The sequence below is a fragment of the Temnothorax longispinosus genome, chromosome 4, assembly GCF_030848805.1.
Source record: "Temnothorax longispinosus isolate EJ_2023e chromosome 4, Tlon_JGU_v1, whole genome shotgun sequence".
Taxonomy (NCBI): domain Eukaryota; kingdom Metazoa; phylum Arthropoda; class Insecta; order Hymenoptera; family Formicidae; genus Temnothorax; species Temnothorax longispinosus.
The window spans coordinates 23,919,866-23,936,618 of record NC_092361.1 but is presented as its reverse complement, the minus strand read 5'-3'; the positions used below and the strand labels follow the sequence as shown (position 1 = coordinate 23,936,618).

At 41.9% G+C, this 16,753-nt stretch overlaps 2 protein-coding genes across 3 annotated transcripts; both read left to right on the top strand.

Moving 5' to 3' along the window:
- The first annotated feature begins 42 nt into the window (after window positions 1-42).
- Window positions 43-7,048, top strand: LOC139812171 (uncharacterized). Of its 2 annotated transcripts, none has more exons than XM_071776820.1 (4): window positions 43-843; window positions 930-2,382; window positions 2,999-3,158; window positions 3,375-7,048. In XM_071776820.1, exons 2-4 carry the CDS (start codon window positions 998-1,000, stop codon window positions 4,011-4,013), a joined length of 2,184 nt encoding a protein of 727 aa, XP_071632921.1. In that variant the 5' UTR covers window positions 43-843; window positions 930-997; the 3' UTR covers window positions 4,014-7,048. The 2 variants fall into 2 exon arrangements, with proteins under 2 accessions (XP_071632921.1, XP_071632920.1); XM_071776819.1 differs by having other exon boundaries at window positions 897-2,382.
- Window positions 7,049-7,610: 562 nt separating this feature from the next.
- Window positions 7,611-16,679, top strand: Ypel (Yippee-like). The gene is made up of 5 exons (XM_071776836.1): window positions 7,611-7,941; window positions 12,464-12,836; window positions 13,549-13,592; window positions 14,189-14,297; window positions 14,381-16,679. Exons 2-5 carry the CDS (start codon window positions 12,735-12,737, stop codon window positions 14,468-14,470), a joined length of 345 nt encoding a protein of 114 aa, XP_071632937.1. The 5' UTR covers window positions 7,611-7,941; window positions 12,464-12,734; the 3' UTR covers window positions 14,471-16,679.
- Window positions 16,680-16,753: the final 74 nt, after the last annotated feature.

Sequence of the window (16,753 nt, the reverse complement as noted above, 5' to 3'; positions counted from 1 at the left end):
TCGGCGACGCTATCGGCGATTCCGCTCCCTCCAAAATCGCGCGTACATTGGCAACATTGTTTTTTGGTAGTTTACAAATAAAATGGCCGATATGTGAGGCTAGTTTGTATGGACAATAAAATATGCAATTATGTAAAATTAATGACCGTCGGCCGTGCGTGCGTCCAAGTCAAAACGTAGCCCCGTGAGCGCGAAACACGGAAAAAGTGCGCGGAGCACGAGTGAGAGTGTGGGAGCGCCGTGGGAGGAAGGTGGAGGTTGTCTTTCAAGACCCGTGGACGCCGCGGGCCGCAGGCCCGAAAGACCGAAACCCGAATACCCGAAACGAGAGGATATCACTTATGGTCTCCAACACATAGAAGAGCCGCGGCGGCGTGCTTTTTTCTATTGGTGTACAGTGGCGCGGCAACGATACGAAAGCGGCTCCTAGAGAGGCGAAAAGGGAAAAACGGCGAACCTTCGAAACGGCCGCCTTGCTCCGATATTGCCGACGTACGGCTCACCGTGTCTCGTGCAGCCCTCCGTCTCGGACTCTCGGCTTGTGCTCCCGGGGCCCGCATCTCGCGATCCCGAGATCGGCGTAAGCGCCTCGGGTGCACGTTGCACGCTTTTATGATTGTAGCGACATAATTTTGCTAGATTAACCGCTTGACAGCCCAATTCTGTAGCCGGGAATAGCCGGGGATATCTGCTTACCTGCTCGTGGACATCGAGGCTCCGTCGAGCTCCGGCAAGCCGCGTCTGGCGTCTAGCGTCTAGCGTCCCCTGTTCCTGACGGCCGTTCTTGGCACAGATATGACACCCGTACTTTACCACCAAGGCCGAGATACTGGAGCGTGACGGGTACGTTTACTTGGAACCTCTCAAAATATTTCCCACGGATCAGTTTGTTATAGTGGAAAGGACTGGCACGGAAAATGCATTGACAGAGACGGAGCAACGCATCAGCAGTGCCGCGTCCAGCCAGACTAATCCATCTATCACAACCCTGACGAATATGTGTACCACTCCTGGGAATGCGGGTACAGGTTTCGGGTATGCTTGGTCCTTCGGACCGGGGACAGAGACCCGAGAGAACGCCCAAAGCGAACTCGCGACAAACATCAGTTACGCCGTCAACAATAACCAGGATCAAGGATCCAGTCAGAAGATACAAGTCGACATCAAGCCGACCAAGGTTACCGCTACCACTCATCGTCGTCCGATGTTTGCGATGAACGAAAGTTGTCAGCAAACACCCACTACGCATCATGGCCATACAGGCGGAGCACACAATCAAACGACCCACGGCACTCACGTTCGCACTAAAAAGCATCACGACGTATTTTCGTTAACGTGTGACAAAGGGGGATGTACGTGCGACGCGGCTCATCCCACACCTCCGCCTTCCTTGTTCTCAAACACCTTAGTTTTTACAACAGCCGACAAGCACGCCATGAGTAAGCACTTCATGACACCGATCGGCCCGTTGCAGCTTACCGCGGAAGAGTGCAATGAGATCCTGATGAAGAGAGCGGCTGCTGCGTCCAATCAAGCTAACGCGACGAATAACGTTGCGACCAGTCAGACGGACAATACCGCTCACTTTGGCCATGTTTTGACCCATGTCAATACGACGCAAATCGAGACGAAAGTCAAACAGCAACAGGATATGGGAAGTCAGGTCCGTGTACCGAAAGAACGACCGTACTCTTGCTCGGAATGCGGAAAATCCTTTCTTCTCAAGCACCATCTTACCACACATGCGAGAGTACACACCGGCGAACGGCCACACATTTGCATTCATTGCGGCAAGAGTTTTGCGCACAAACATTGTCTTCATACGCATCTGCTCCTGCACAGCGCCGAGAGACCGTACCAATGTCGCGAATGTAAAAAATCTTTCACGCTGAAACATCATCTTGTAACACATACCCGCGTGCATACGCGGGAGCGGCCGTTTATCTGTCAGGAATGTGGAAGAGCATTTCCTCTAAAACGTCATTTAGTGACGCACAGTAAGTTCCACTCCGGGGAGAGACCTTACGTTTGCGAAGAATGCGGGGAATCGTTTTCGCAAAAGGATCATCTTACGATGCACTCGCGCTTCCACGGCAGCCTACATCCATTTGTTTGCCCCGATTGCGGTGCAACTTTTCAGAGGAAGTTCGAGCTAGTTAATCACGGCCGGCTGCATGGCAGAGTACCACATTCGTGTACCGTCTGCGGAAAGGAATTTCTGCAGAAGCGAACACTTTTAGCTCATATGCGTTTACATACGGGCGAGACACCCTTCGCTTGTACCGTTTGCGGAGAAGCATTCCCTCGGAAAGCAGACCTGGTCGCTCATTCTAAGATTCACAACAATAATGCAAATACTGATGAAAAGTCCCTTACATGCAGGTGAGATATCGTATTTAACGTAGCTACACGCACAGTTTATTAATTTTATCTTAAGACCATTCTTGATATATCCCATATCCCATATATCCCTCGTTATAACTCTAATTGCTATTAAGAGTGTGCTATATGAAATTATAAATAAATTTTTCTAGATTAAATTTATGTTTAATAATTTCTTTTACTTGTACTTTTAATATAGTAGTTAGATATACTCTGACAGTGAAATATATTTGTAAGATATATTAAAGAAAATTTACTGCTTATATATATGTAAAATTTAAAATATATCATATGATGTCACAAAATTGAATTAATGAAGATATTGTGGTATAAGATATGGCGTCAAAGAAAGTTGAATCAAATTTTTGCTTTATTTATGGTATCTACATGTAAATATGATTTAATATACATCAATATTGTTTACAAACATCAACATCTTTCTAAATTATTATATGTGTTTGATAAATTAGAAGAGATAAATTTAACTTAATATTATTGCACAGTGATTGCACTTACAATTAGAATGGGAGGAAAAGATGAAAATTATATAGTTATTATAAGGAGTAAGTTCAATTTTCGTAAATAAACGGTTCTTAATGAGTAATTATTATTTCAGGGAATGTGGTTTGGACTTCCCGAATCGAGAAGCTCTAAATTTGCACCAGAGGTTACATACTGGTGATCGAACGCTTGTAACAGACCTTTGTGGATTAGCAGCCGCTTTTCAGCAAACTCCGGCACATTTCCTTACCCCAAACACTCCAGGAGCACATCAGGTATAATGATTATACATGTGTCAATTTTTATTACAACTATAATACTAACAATGCTTTTAAATAATGAGATTTGGCAAGATTAGCAAATTTATTTTGTCTTTAATGTTAAAAACATTTTAATATTGAATAAATGTAGCAATATCTGCTCAAAATGTGAAATATATAAATTATAAATAATATATTTTTATCATAATACCTTTAATAATATATTTTTAGATGAACGGACCGATAGGGACTCCTGGTGTCAGTCATATGCATGGCGCGACGCAAACATCGCCACCAGTGGGTACAGGACCAAAACCTAAGCCACATATTTGTCCTGATTGCGGCCGCGGTTTCGCACAAAAACACGGCTTGTCGCAGCATCAACGACGTCACACAGATGGCAGTTGCCACATAAGATCACACGTATGTGACAAATGCGGCAAAGCCTTCTTCCAGAAGAATCATTTGTTATTACATCAACGTCAGCATATGGATCCGCCACCAAGTATACTTAGACAACAACAGAGACAAGCTGCTCAAGCTGCCGCTCAGCAAGCACAACAGCAGCAGCAGCAACAAGCGCAACAGCAACAACAGCAGCAAGTTCAGCAGCAGCAGCAAGTGCAACAACAAGTACAGCAGCAACCACAGCAACAGCCGCAAACGTGTACCGTCGATACTAAAACGATTCAACTACAGGCAATACAACAGCAGGTACAGCAACAGGTGCAACAACAGGTGCAGCAGCAACAGCAGCAGCAGCAACAACAACAACAACAACAACAGCAGCAGCAGCAGCAACAGCAGACGCAGCAGCAGCAAGCATGTTCCGTGGACGCTAAAGCAATACAGTTGAATGTCACCATGTGAGACGGTATAAAGATGAGGGACTGGAGAGTCCTTGAAACATTAGCACTCCCAAATGCGCACCCTGCTGCCACCCTCTGCACGCACTTCTCTTGTACTAACAATATACGTTAGATATATATTTATTATCTCTAGATTCAAAAATAATAATCAATTTTACATACAAGAATAGGAATATACAAAGAATATACATATATATACACTATATTCTAATTACTATAAGGCTTGTAACAAGGAAATAAAAGTAACCATATATTAGTGTTTTACATATACAATTTATAAATATACAAATATAAAAATATATAAATATATAAATATATAAATATATACTCTAGACATGTAAAATGAGACTAAAACAAATTAGTTGCCTTAACGAGAAGAAGAATTTTAATGAATATATTAACTATTATGTTTGGTGATTTTTTCATTTACTTTTATTTAGTAGGACATCACTTTATAAGAAAACACATATTGAATAAATCAAGATAAAAAAATAAGTTCGCCGTGTATCGCTGCTTTGTTGTTATCCTTCTCAATGTATTTGTGCGACGGTAATTGAAAGGAGATAATCGATGTGTGAACAGTAAAACAGTAACAGAAAGGGGGAGATTCTTCTGTAAAGGGTTTTGGCGAAGAGAAAGAGGGTGGCAGACATTGCGCATTTATGAAGCATTTTTAAAGCTTAGATCTATATAAGATAGCATTTTAGCCCCGCGCAATTTATATTTTTACGTTAAACGTACGAGCAACTTGTTCGTTAAATTTTAGAAATACGTAAGAATCCCGGTTTTATAAAATCCAAATATCAATAAAATGGATGTAAATGTTTTTCGTGAGGAATTAACGCGATGTATGAACGCCATATATGATCTTAACGTTATATACGAGAATTAATGCATATATTAGTTTTACATCAAGTTATAAAAGTTACAAGATTAATACATGTATTCGATACATGTATCATGTATTAATCTTGTTGTACGTGCACTTCGCGTTTAGAAACCCAAGAAGCCTTTCCACGTGCTTAATTGTTTTTTTTTTTTTCGATTAAAACATTTTTTCCGTGATAACAAAATGTACGTCGCGTGCAGTTACGTGTGAGATTGCTTAGCGGGCTCTTCTAGAAAACGCAAATTTAATTTTTGTCAACAAGAGTATATTAATTAATAGTATAGCTAGAAAATCGGAAGAAATACGAATAAAGGTTTCCTACATAGTTTTAATACGTATCTATCTTTCTTTTCTGAAATAACGTAGAACGCTGCCGATGCCGTATCGGTATCTACAGATATGAAGAAATTGTGAAATTTTAAGTGCAACGTTCATCACGTGTCAGCTTTTCTGCCTCTTTCTGTCTCGAACAAAATTATAGGTATTAACTAATGTTTTTTTTTCTTTTAGCTAACACATAAAATTTTTAAGTCTTTCTTTTTTAAGTTGCCTCGTCTCTTTCTTTTCTGTTTACAAATTTATGAAATAATATAACGCTCGAGAATACTGTGGATCCTACATCGATATGTAAAAGTAAGTACATATCGCATAAATCACATAATACTCTCTTGTTCCATATATAACTTTAGAATTGTATCAAATATTGATCAAAAAGATCGTACATATATATTTTATTTTTATTAATATATAAAAGCTAAATAAGAAAAAAAAAGATTCAAAAGTTATATCTTTTCATTAATCTAATATTTTTGAAATACACAAGCCGACATATTTTTCACCATGTTTTATATTAAAAAACATGTACTAAAATTGACACAAAGAGGATATAATGTATGAAATTTGGTGTCAGTTAACTTTAAAATGTCAAAGAAAGATTATTATTTATTACATACAAGAATTTTGGAATTATTATTTACTGCAGTTTTAAGAATCTTGGCATTCTATGGTATTCTCAAATTTAAATTCTTACGAAATCCGTTTCAAACTGAACAATACATGATGTTCTGCAATTAATTTTATTTGCGCTTGAGCTTAATTCGTAGAATGTCACTCGAGTCACGAAATCAAAGCATCTTGTTATTTTTTATTTCAATGAAAAATCGACACCATGTTTCTCTAAAAATAATTAAATGTGCGTTTTTAATCATATCTGGATTGTAAAAAGAAGGTAATGCGAATAATATACGAACAAGAGCACGCATATTAATCAAAATAATAGGACTAATTTTCGGGATTGCAAAACGTCGCGAAATAAAAAAAACATCACACAATACTAATAATATACTTTTAAACGGCGAATCTCGTTGAAATACTTGAATTATATCGGAAGTAGGCAAGAAGACATCGTGATTAAAAGGAAGAATTAGAGTTTAGAGTTTGCTCTATTGAAATCTTTTTTGTAAAGCAGGAACATCTCGCTTATACATTTAATTGCTTATCGCATAGAGAATCAATTACGTGTAGAACGTGTGCAATTTCAAAAGAGCATCAATATATCTCGATATATTTTGCAAAGAATTTTATGTATATAATATATATCATCATCATCATTATGAAATTATGCGTGAGTTGTAACTACATAATTGTTCGTGTTTCGTCACACCCCATTTATCCATGCTCTAATGTTACCTAGCGCCAATCTCGTGTTGAAACATTTTCTTTCACTGCGTTTGTATCGCAGTTTGTAATTCGCAAGTGACATTCGAATTAAAGAAAGAGTTTTATGCAAATCGCAATAAAGCCAGCTCATCGAACGCAAATGCGACCGGATCTTGAATCTCATAATAATGATAAATTGAATTGACTGATGCTGGAGCGGCGAGCGCCGAAGACACGTTCGAAATTTGAAATGCTTTACGTTCTAAAATAATGATCTATTAACATCGAAAACGTACGAATTAAGTGAGAAAAATGTACTAAAAGGATCTATTCAAAGAAGCACATTACATCTGATCTGTGTTTCTTTTAACTCTTTCTGCTACATTTATTTATATTATCTCGCGATAAAACAAGATTCGCCGAATTTTTTGTACATATATATAATAAAATAATAATAAAAATGTAACGCCACGTGCGGAGCGAATATATATCTCAGCGGTTTTTCTTTGAAAACGAAAAGCAAAAATAACAAGCGGATGTCACATAAAGAAGACTCATCCATCAGAAGACGATCATCTTTGTAAAAATTCTCTGTAAAAAGTCACGCGAGAAGAAGAGGAAAAAGGAAAATGATGAAAGAAGGAAGAATATATGATATTCACTCGGTTACTTGGGCTAAAATCAATTCACTAAAATAAAGAAAGGGGAGATATGTATTTTCTAATAACATTTTTGTGATAAAAATCGATATTAAATGATACAAATATTGGGCTGCGTGCACACATATATACATGTTGGTATACATATATGTATGTATGAATCGTAAAATCTCGATGAATCACAAAGACAAAGAGAAGTTGGTCGTAGTTAAGCGCGCGCGCGTGACGAGAGGCTACACACGCGGCATTCGCGCGATTCGCGCGCGGCGACGGCGACGGCACGTCGCGCGCCCTAGCGACGATGTCCGCAATCGATAGGCGGAGTCGGGCGCGTGCGCGCGGGTCATCGTATGCGCGATTTCGCTTTTGCGGACGAACGACGAACCGAAATAAATCGAACGACGCCGAAGCCGAAGTCCGAGCGAGCGCCGAGGCCGCCGAGTCGATCAGCGGCATCAGGCATCACTGGCATCAGCGCCCAGCGCCAGCGGTACGGCGTTCGTTGGAGTCGGACGTGCGCGTTTCGCGTTAGTGATGATCAAAACGAACCGTCGTCGTCGCCGTGGTCGCTCGTGGCACAGCAGGCAGACGAAACAGCCGTGATCCGTGCTCGGTGTTACGAGTCGCGAGGCAGAGGCAGAGGGAAGACCGAGAACCCGCGCCGTCGCCGTCGCCGTCGCCGTCGTCGCGCTCCGCCGCAGCGGTCACGGATGCATATGGAGGTACGTCAACGTCGTCAACAACTCGTCCCCGATCAGACATTTACTCCCGTACACGCGTCTTTGTTTACCACGACCAGCCCGACGCAGATTGACACCATGACATCCCGCGGTCGCGAGTCGCGACGCGCTCGCTCGCCACACGCATACGAAAAGGTGGACGCGACGCGACGCGACTCCGACTCGCGACGCTACGGGGACCCTCGGCGTGAAATCGGAAATTTCGCGCAAGACGACGCGCGCTTTACTTATGTCGCGATCGGGAAACAAGTTTTCTCCGTCGTTCGGCTCGGCCGAGGCCGAGGCGTCCCCGTCACGCGTCCCGGAGCCGCGGAGCTCGGAATGGAGTCGGAATCACAGTTACGTACTCCATACTTGTCCGCCTCGAACTACGCATTATTGTTTTCGAACCGTTTCCGCGATCGGCGTCGGCGAGAGACATCCTCCTCGCGACAAAGAGGTCGTCGAGAGATCGTCGCGCGTAGCACCGAGGACCCCGAGGACGATGCTCGCGGGTAAAGCCGCGATTAAAGCATTCGGGTTTGTGTACGTTCTCAGCTGATGGGGCCTGTCAGCTGCCTCATTCGTCGTGTCTCGCTCCGCCTCACCCCTCACCCCTCACCCTTCATCTCGCCTCGCCTCGCCTCGCCTCGCCTCACCTCATCACACCTCACCTCGTCTCGCTCCGCTCCGCTTCGCCTCGCGTCGCGTCGCGTTCCGTCTCGCTTTGTCTGACTCGAATCACCTCGTCTGCCGTCTCTCTCTCTCTGCCGCGAGGATCACGTCGGATTAACGATCCACGATTCTTCTTCCGCCACCGTTATCAATGAGTCGCTCCGATTTTATCAACGCGCCTTTCGCGCGCGCGACACGAGCCAAGCGAGGCGAGAAAGAACGTGAGTGACTCTGGTTTTCTTAAGAACGATCTCTATGATATTTCAGGACGAGAGAACGGATCCGGGTAGACGCAGGTGTCCGTGCGGACGTCACCGATGCGCACGGGGTTTCACCCTTAAAGCGACAAACGGCGGAAGCGCGTTACAACCTTTCCTCGAAACCTCTTCTCGAGATCGAGACACAAAAATGTTTAATCGGATATACGCAAAATGGACCTGTTTAGACATCGCGTCTACTCGTCGCGTACGCCTGTTTACTCCGAAGCTGTTGTTTATTTCTCTTTCCGCGCGTAACTGATCGCGTGTTCGCACACGCACAGGCATACGCGTACGATAAGCGATACACGAATACGTTCTGTCACCAGATAATGCGCCGCGGCTTGTTTTGTATACATTCACAGCTGATTCGAGACGCGTCGCGTTGCGTCGTAAAAACATCGCGGCATCGGGACGCGTATCTTAGTCAGCCGCCACACAGTTCTCCTTCTCTCTCTCTCTCTCTCTTTCTCGATTTTTCGCTCGACGTGACACGCTGCCTGCGTCGCAACTATTTCCGTACAACTTTTCGCGCGTATTCCTTTTCCATAAGTCGCTCGTGCGATTTACACGTAGATGTTTCGACTGGATCGGTTTGAATAACGTAACGAAAAGCTTTTCTCCATTATTCGTATCTTGTAACTGTATAATCAGGAAAACGAGGATGCGCGACGAGCGACAAACGGCTGCTTATTAATTAAACCTGAATAAACGGACAATATATATATACTTTCGCCAGACGTGCACGTGTGCATCGGCATTTAACCATCACGTTCTTTGGAACACGATTAAAAAGCGTGCCTTTTCATCGGTGCGATCATTCACGCGCCTTCGCGGCTTCGCGCTCGCGAGGAGCGGGAGGAATCGCGCGAGATGCCCTTGCAGATGCGAGATGCGACGCGGCGACGATCCGAGCGTCTCAGACGCGACATTTATGTAGGCGACTCGATCGAACGTGGCGTCGCGTCGCGTCGCGACGCGTGAACCTGTTGGACAACGGTTTTGTGTACATTTACAGCTGACTGGACTATCAGCTGACTGCGCGCGTCGGGCGTCGCGCGTCGTGCATCCTCCGCCAACTTCCTCGCCAGAGTCGCCTGTCCTGTCGCCTCCCTGTTGCACGTTCCTTCTTTCTTCTTTCTCCGATGGTAGAAATTTTATTTTATGTCTTCTAGAAGAATATTTAAGAAAAAAGTAAGGAGTTTGATTGAAAGCATATCGCGAGTGCACAAGGGATATACGTGTATAACGTTGCATTCGCGTTTGCAAGGTCCTTTCTCTTTTCTTCAACTATTTTCCTTGTTGTTGAAGTGATATTTTTCTCCAACGTACTTGATTAAAAGAGCCCGGTGAAATCTCTATTGCGTTTGTTCGAGCGTCGAGCATTGGGTTCAGAGTTTATCTTTTTCCTTCCAATGTGGAGTAAAAAAAGATAACGTCTGAACTAGTTGCTGCCAGTTCAGCAATAGCAAAACAGACCCATTATCATATCCTAAGAATCTTTACGAACGTACCGGCGCGCGGGCGTGTCGGCTCACTTGGATGTTAATGACGTTCTTTTACTTTCCAGATATATGTATTTCTCGCGTCCGATTTGCATCGAGATCAATACGTTGATCGGCCATCTTCTCTGCCTTATCCCTGCGCCGCGCCGTAATCAGTGCGTTGCGACTTGCAACTTGCGACAACGCAACGTTTGCGGCGAGGGCAATGGCTCTCGCTCATTCGATCCTCGTTTGTAATGTAGCTAATGCGGGGTAAAGGGGTTACGACTCGGGTAAATTCTCTCGTATATAGAAGGCAGTTTATAAATAACTTGGGGGGCTTTGCCCCTTACCTCGGCCCCGGTCGTCAACCCCTCTCACTCACCCCTCCTCGACCCGTCTGACGCTTGTTCGTTATATAGGAACCGCTTTTTCTTAAAAGTATTAATGATCCGTGGCGTCGATTTGACGGCCGATTTTGTTGATTATATTAGAAACTATTACCTAGAATAGAATGTCCAACAAAATTTGATATATCCGACTGAGGGATTGAGTATGAAAAAATAAGTTACGAACGTGGAAAAAAGTTATTATGTTTTTACGAGTTTTTGAAGCCGAGCGAGGCTCGAGTCTCGTGGCAACTGATATTAAGTCGAGCTGATCGCGTCGTCGCGCGTACTTGCGCGATAAGAATAAAAAAGACGCCGTTGCGTCTACAATAAGTAGCAATGACCTTGACTAGTGTATTGACTCGAAAGTCCCGTCTCCCTTTGTTCTCGGACATCCGTTAGGGAACCCGTTCCCATATATTCTCGTTCTCTTCTCTTCGCCGAGCCAGTCGTCGCGCGTCGGTAAGGATAGGATCGACGTCGATATGTTTTCGCGAATCCGAGCGACGTCCACGTCCGATACGCGACTCCGATACTTCCGCTCGACGGAGTTAGATTACCGCTTACAAAAACTGCTACCTCATTCGCTCGTAATCGTAAACGAGCCACTTTCGAACGCGAAGAGAAGGAACGAGGTGTGTGTGACGCTCGGAGATGTACTCGAGGATATCCTCGAGGATACGGCGACGCCAGGAAGACGCCGCGAGAATATCCGCGAGGTCATCGCGGTATCAGTTTCGATTAGCAGGCATCTCGTGAGAACATGTGATTAGCATTTATAAAGCGTCTGGCATCCGCCGCGTTCTAAAGAAGGATAAGCGGAGTGCGCGTCTACCCATACTATACAGACTACAGACTACAGAGAAAGCCTCTATATCTTTAACGATTCATAATAACGTCCTTGTCTCTTTGTTTGAACGCGCGCCAGCACGTGGCGGCACATATCAGTCGATATGGAGTACATCGATGCAATGCAATTGCCTTTGAAAACTACGTTGCTTCGCTTTCAACGTCATTTCCGCAACTGTCGTCGTGCTCCTCGTTGCAAGCCTTTTTTTTTATTACAAAAATGACGGACCAGAGAGGGAGAGAGAGAGAAGCAAAAATTTAATTACATTACTTATTGATGGCTAAAATTAAGAATTTTGCACGGACTACGCGATATTAATCTGCGTTATATTAATCTTTCGCGTTATTTCTAATTAGTCCACTTTAAATGTCATTGTTAATGCAATTTACTGGCAGACACTAACAAATATTCGTCGCGTAATTCACGGAGGTGCGATCGATATGCTGTCGGCACGGAATGCGTGTATCGTGAAACGTGCAGCCGTGCTATAACAGTGCTTCCCGAGCCAATGTCAGACCGTTGCTGTAAAAAAAAGCTATTTGCCTTGCGTTGTGAATAACATTTTGTTGAATCTATTCGTATAACACTCGCCCTCGGTATATATTCGAATCTCCATCAACGTTTACGGTAAAATTTCCTTGACCTTGCATAATAATACTTAAGGGATTACTTTTGCTTTCTCGTTTACGCGGTTAATACGTGCGGCTCCGTGTCGTCCGTGTCCCGAAATCCTGTGTGCGCGAAAGCAAAATAAAACACGTGTCGTCTCGCGCTATCCCGTTGCAAGACGGGTCTAAGGTTGCAGCGAGAATCGATACGAAATGAAAATCGACGTCGCATTTTTTTCACCATTATCTCCTCGCTTTACAGGTGTCTCCGAACCGGCGCTGTCTGAACCAGCTCAACAGCTGATCGGAGCACGAAGCGGCGGTGAACGGGGCTACTATCGCACCACCACCCCGCGTTTCGGAGAACGTCAGTCTCGTGTCCTCTAGGTAAAAGATTGAAAAAAAGAAGAAAAAACCGTAAAAAAAAAATCTCCCGGCGAGGAGAAAGAGATCTGTATCCTTACACCTGGCAAGAGGATAGGAGGATAGCAAGCAAGGGCGAAGTGTATTTTCGCTCGCTTGGACACGCCATCATGGTGAAAACTTTTCAAGCGTATCTACCTTCCTGTCACCGCACTTACTCGTGCATTCACTGCCGTGCTCATCTCGCCAATCACGACGAACTCATCTCTAAGGTAAGCGCAACCTCGAGTTCCTACGACAAATCTTTTGCATTCTTCTTCGACCGAAGGTTTCTGATCCTAGGATCCTTGCCGCGAATATGATGGACTATCGTGGAATATTGTAACGTGACGTTGAAGAAACTTAAATTGTCAGCGTATTTTGCTAATCTATATTAACGAGTATACAAATGTTGATAAGAAACGAAATTATTTTCGATTTGTTTATTACAAGAAAAGACTTGTACGATTTTTTGCTTTTAATGTCATAATGCGTCAGTATGCAACAAGTGACCAGAGAAGTTATTATGGGATTATTAAGAGAGATTTCTTTTAATTGGAACGTTTTCGTTTTTTCATCAATTTACCTATTACGGACATCCGGGTAGTATACAAAACGAATCGCAAAGTTTCTGATTATTGTATGAGCAAGCGTAATAATCAGTTAAAATCAGAAATGGCTGCGTAGATATTCTGCGTACACAATAGCGTGCGATAACGTGGATTATTGCTATCGTTTATATTCTGTCAGATAGCGATAGTTCCGGTTAACCAAGAAAAAAATTTATTACCACCCCGAGATACGAGGCTGTAGCTAAAAATTCACGCTCCGATCTTAATCGTAAATAGTTTCATAACAACTAATAATAGACGTAACTCTATGTCTCTTTTTTATATCGCGTAACACAATGTGATGATATAAATTTTGTTCGTTTTGCATTTTCAGTCCTTCCAGGGCAGTCAAGGTCGTGCCTATCTTTTTAATTCTGTGTAAGTATAACTGATATGTTGAAAATAGAACAACTTTGAGATATTTGGCATTGGCTACCTTTATAACACGTACATACGAGATGTCCTAGAACTCTATTTTTATTCTTTTGAGTTATTAATATAGTTTTTTGATTAAGTCGAAACTATTTTCCCTTAAAATTTGATCTAATATTTTGTTTGTTTTCTATAACATCTTCTCTAACATCTTCGTACATAATGCCTTATTATTTCTATGGCTGTCGCACTAGGAAAACACCACTGTGAAGAGTGAGGATAAATGAAAAGCAAAGTTTCTGCGTTCCAATTTACGCTGCAAATTTAATTTGTGTGAATTCTTTAAATTACTTCTAGCTTGAAAACTATATCTAACTATATCGAGATACGTTTTCGATGTTTTGCAGTTTTGTAATTAACATAAACGAAATGGAAGTAAATATTCTTCTTGATCTTCCAATTTTTAGTAATGGTGTAGTAATGTTTAGTAATGTAATTTGGGGGTATTCTTTGTGTGTTTTATGTCAACATCGATCGATACGTATACATATAACACAGAACACATATGACAGAAATGGAAAAATGATAATTACGTTACGTAGGGTGAACGTAGGTTGCGGTCCCGCGGAGGAGCGAGTTCTATTAACTGGGCTGCACGCTGTCGCCGATATCTATTGCGAGTGCTGCAAAACCACCTTAGGGTGGAAATATGTTAGTTATTCATTTATTTATTAACGTAGTATCTTGAATAAAAAAAAGTTTGTGACATTACGTGTCTAATGATATTTTTTTAGGAGCATGCGTTCGAGTCAAGTCAAAAATACAAGGAAGGAAAATTTATAATCGAACTTGCCCATATGATCAAGGAGAATGGATGGGAATGAAAAGCAGAGGGGAATAGAAGAGTTCCCCGTGCCTCTCATCAAACTTTTCCTGATAATGCCTACGACGTTGTTCTACGTGCAATGTACGGCCCCTCTCTATTCGAACCACCAACGAAAGTCTGTGATTTCATTTGTGATTTATAATCTTAGTAATCTTCGTTTCGGACAATTCAAACAAACGCAACATCGGTTTGCTTCTGATCAAATCGAGCAAGCGAAGGTATCGCGGCGATCTGTATTCGTCGGTGGACACATCACCAAGTATTGTAAAGAAATTATTTTTCAATGGAAGAAAAAAGTAGAGTAAGATGACGATGTCAAGTAATGGTGGAACATGACGATGAAGGTGCCATGGTGGAAATAAAAAAGCGAGCGTGCTCGGTACGAGCAGTGGGGTGCCCCCCCTCCCTAATTTTGATTCATTATCTTTGTAGACATTGCGTGCAGTCGTGTGTCGACACTGAATGTTAAAAATTAAACGTGCGGGGCACCCCGACAATCAGTTTTATCTGTTTTACGCACCGGAACAGCGCAAGTGCCACAGACTTTGCCGGACTGATTGCCTGCCTGCCGCGTCTGTCATTGGAATTTCACTGCCGATATTCCTAATATTAATTAAGAATGCTGCGCCGTATTTAGACGGCGTAGTGGTAGTTCTAGTTTAGCATACATTATAGAGTACTAAAGCCTATATTGCATTATTATAGGACTTCGTGGATATAGAAAATAGGAATGAATAAGAGTAATGGAGGCAAGAAGAGCGAAAGAAAGAAAGAATTTGAGTGAATGAGAGAGAAAGAGAGGGAGAGGGGAAAGGAGATATGAAAGAAAAAGTCTGGTTAAGTGTCACGTGTACATGTTTGGTTTTACGTTCATCATGCCTGCCAAACTGTCTGTTTATCTGCCAGTTGCCACATTATTACAGTAGTATCATGTTGTAATACGTTTTCATCGCCTGAGTAGGATGCGGTGTGATTGAAGTTTTCGTTATCAAGTCTTGAAACTGCGCCTTCCTATGCACGCAATATATCGGAATCTGAAATATAAAAAAGGGTGATTGCGCTCGTTTTTTTCTTAATCTCTCGATCTTGTTCATAAATATTTTTATAAGATCCAACTGTATTTACGAAATAGTTAGTAATGACAGTCGCGATCCTATATAAAGATAAATTCATTGAGGATTTAACTTTATTAGTCACCAAACTTTCGATTACACAAGTTTACAATCGAATATCCATAATAAAGTTGTCGCTTCTCATACTACATTGATGCGTTTTCATACAATGTAGCCTTTTTTTTTGCGTGAGAAATTTTCCCTCGAAATATCATTATATAGAGGCTGATTATACACGAATATATCATTTGTGCTGTATTCCTTGATGAGCTCTTCCGTTGCTATCTTCTTGTTACGATTATCGAAACGACAGTTAAACAAAATTCATAGAATTTATGGCGAGTGCACTTATTAGAAAATCGGATAAATATAAGCTGCGTCTGTGCGTGATACTTAACGATTGAACTAATGACTTGTATAAATTTACGACATTAATCGACTGACTCGTGATATCGACATTTTAAAAAACCATTTCTATTTTATGCGCGTATTATTATATTATATTAACAGGAAGATAGCTTTATCGTGTTTATTGCATCAAGCGATAATCTGTTTATATTGTATAAAGTATTTTGTATATCTAATATCAGTGATCTTCGTTTGCACTGTTTTCTACTAAAAAATTATATGTAGACAAAAATCATATGTTTAACAAACTCCTTTACTTCGACCGAACTGGCAATTTTTATTTAATAAGCATATATATGTTTAACTTTCAAATGCATACATATGAAAGTGCAGTGTATTCGTGCAACATATGTAGAAAAATGTTTGCCTACCTATCTTGGACAGATTGACTGACTAACTTGATCGATTGGCGACTAACCGACCGACCGACCGACCGACTGTGAACAAACAAATAAAATAAATGAATGAATGGGAGAATGAATGAGTGTGTCGGCCTAATATTCACGCTGTCACTCAAAGAGTACTTTTTATATTAATGTGCCGATATCCTTATCCGCACTCACCTTTTCGGAACCTTGTTAAAATGTACCTATCAACACTAACTCTGTAGTCTTCAGCCTCCACAACTTCCACCATCACAGGTTTTGCTTTGTAAAACGTGTTCTTAATAAAAGGGAAAAAAATGAATACACAAAGTATTGAAGATAATTTGAACGTGTTCTCTCTCTCTAAATTTTATAAAATATTTGCATAAATAATTA

Coding starts and splice junctions, on each gene's coding strand:
- Ypel (XM_071776836.1), top strand. CDS start 12,735: ATGGTGAAAACTTTTCAAGCGTATCTACCTTCCTGTCACCGCACTTAC. Junction 12,837..13,548: donor ACGACGAACTCATCTCTAAG/GTAAGCGCAACC, acceptor TTGCATTTTCAG/TCCTTCCAGGGCAGTCAAGG. Junction 13,593..14,188: donor GCCTATCTTTTTAATTCTGT/GTAAGTATAACT, acceptor TACGTTACGTAG/GGTGAACGTAGGTTGCGGTC.
- LOC139812171 (XM_071776820.1), top strand. CDS start 998: ATGTGTACCACTCCTGGGAATGCGGGTACAGGTTTCGGGTATGCTTGG. Junction 2,383..2,998: donor GAAAAGTCCCTTACATGCAG/GTGAGATATCGT, acceptor TTATTATTTCAG/GGAATGTGGTTTGGACTTCC. Junction 3,159..3,374: donor ACACTCCAGGAGCACATCAG/GTATAATGATTA, acceptor ATATATTTTTAG/ATGAACGGACCGATAGGGAC.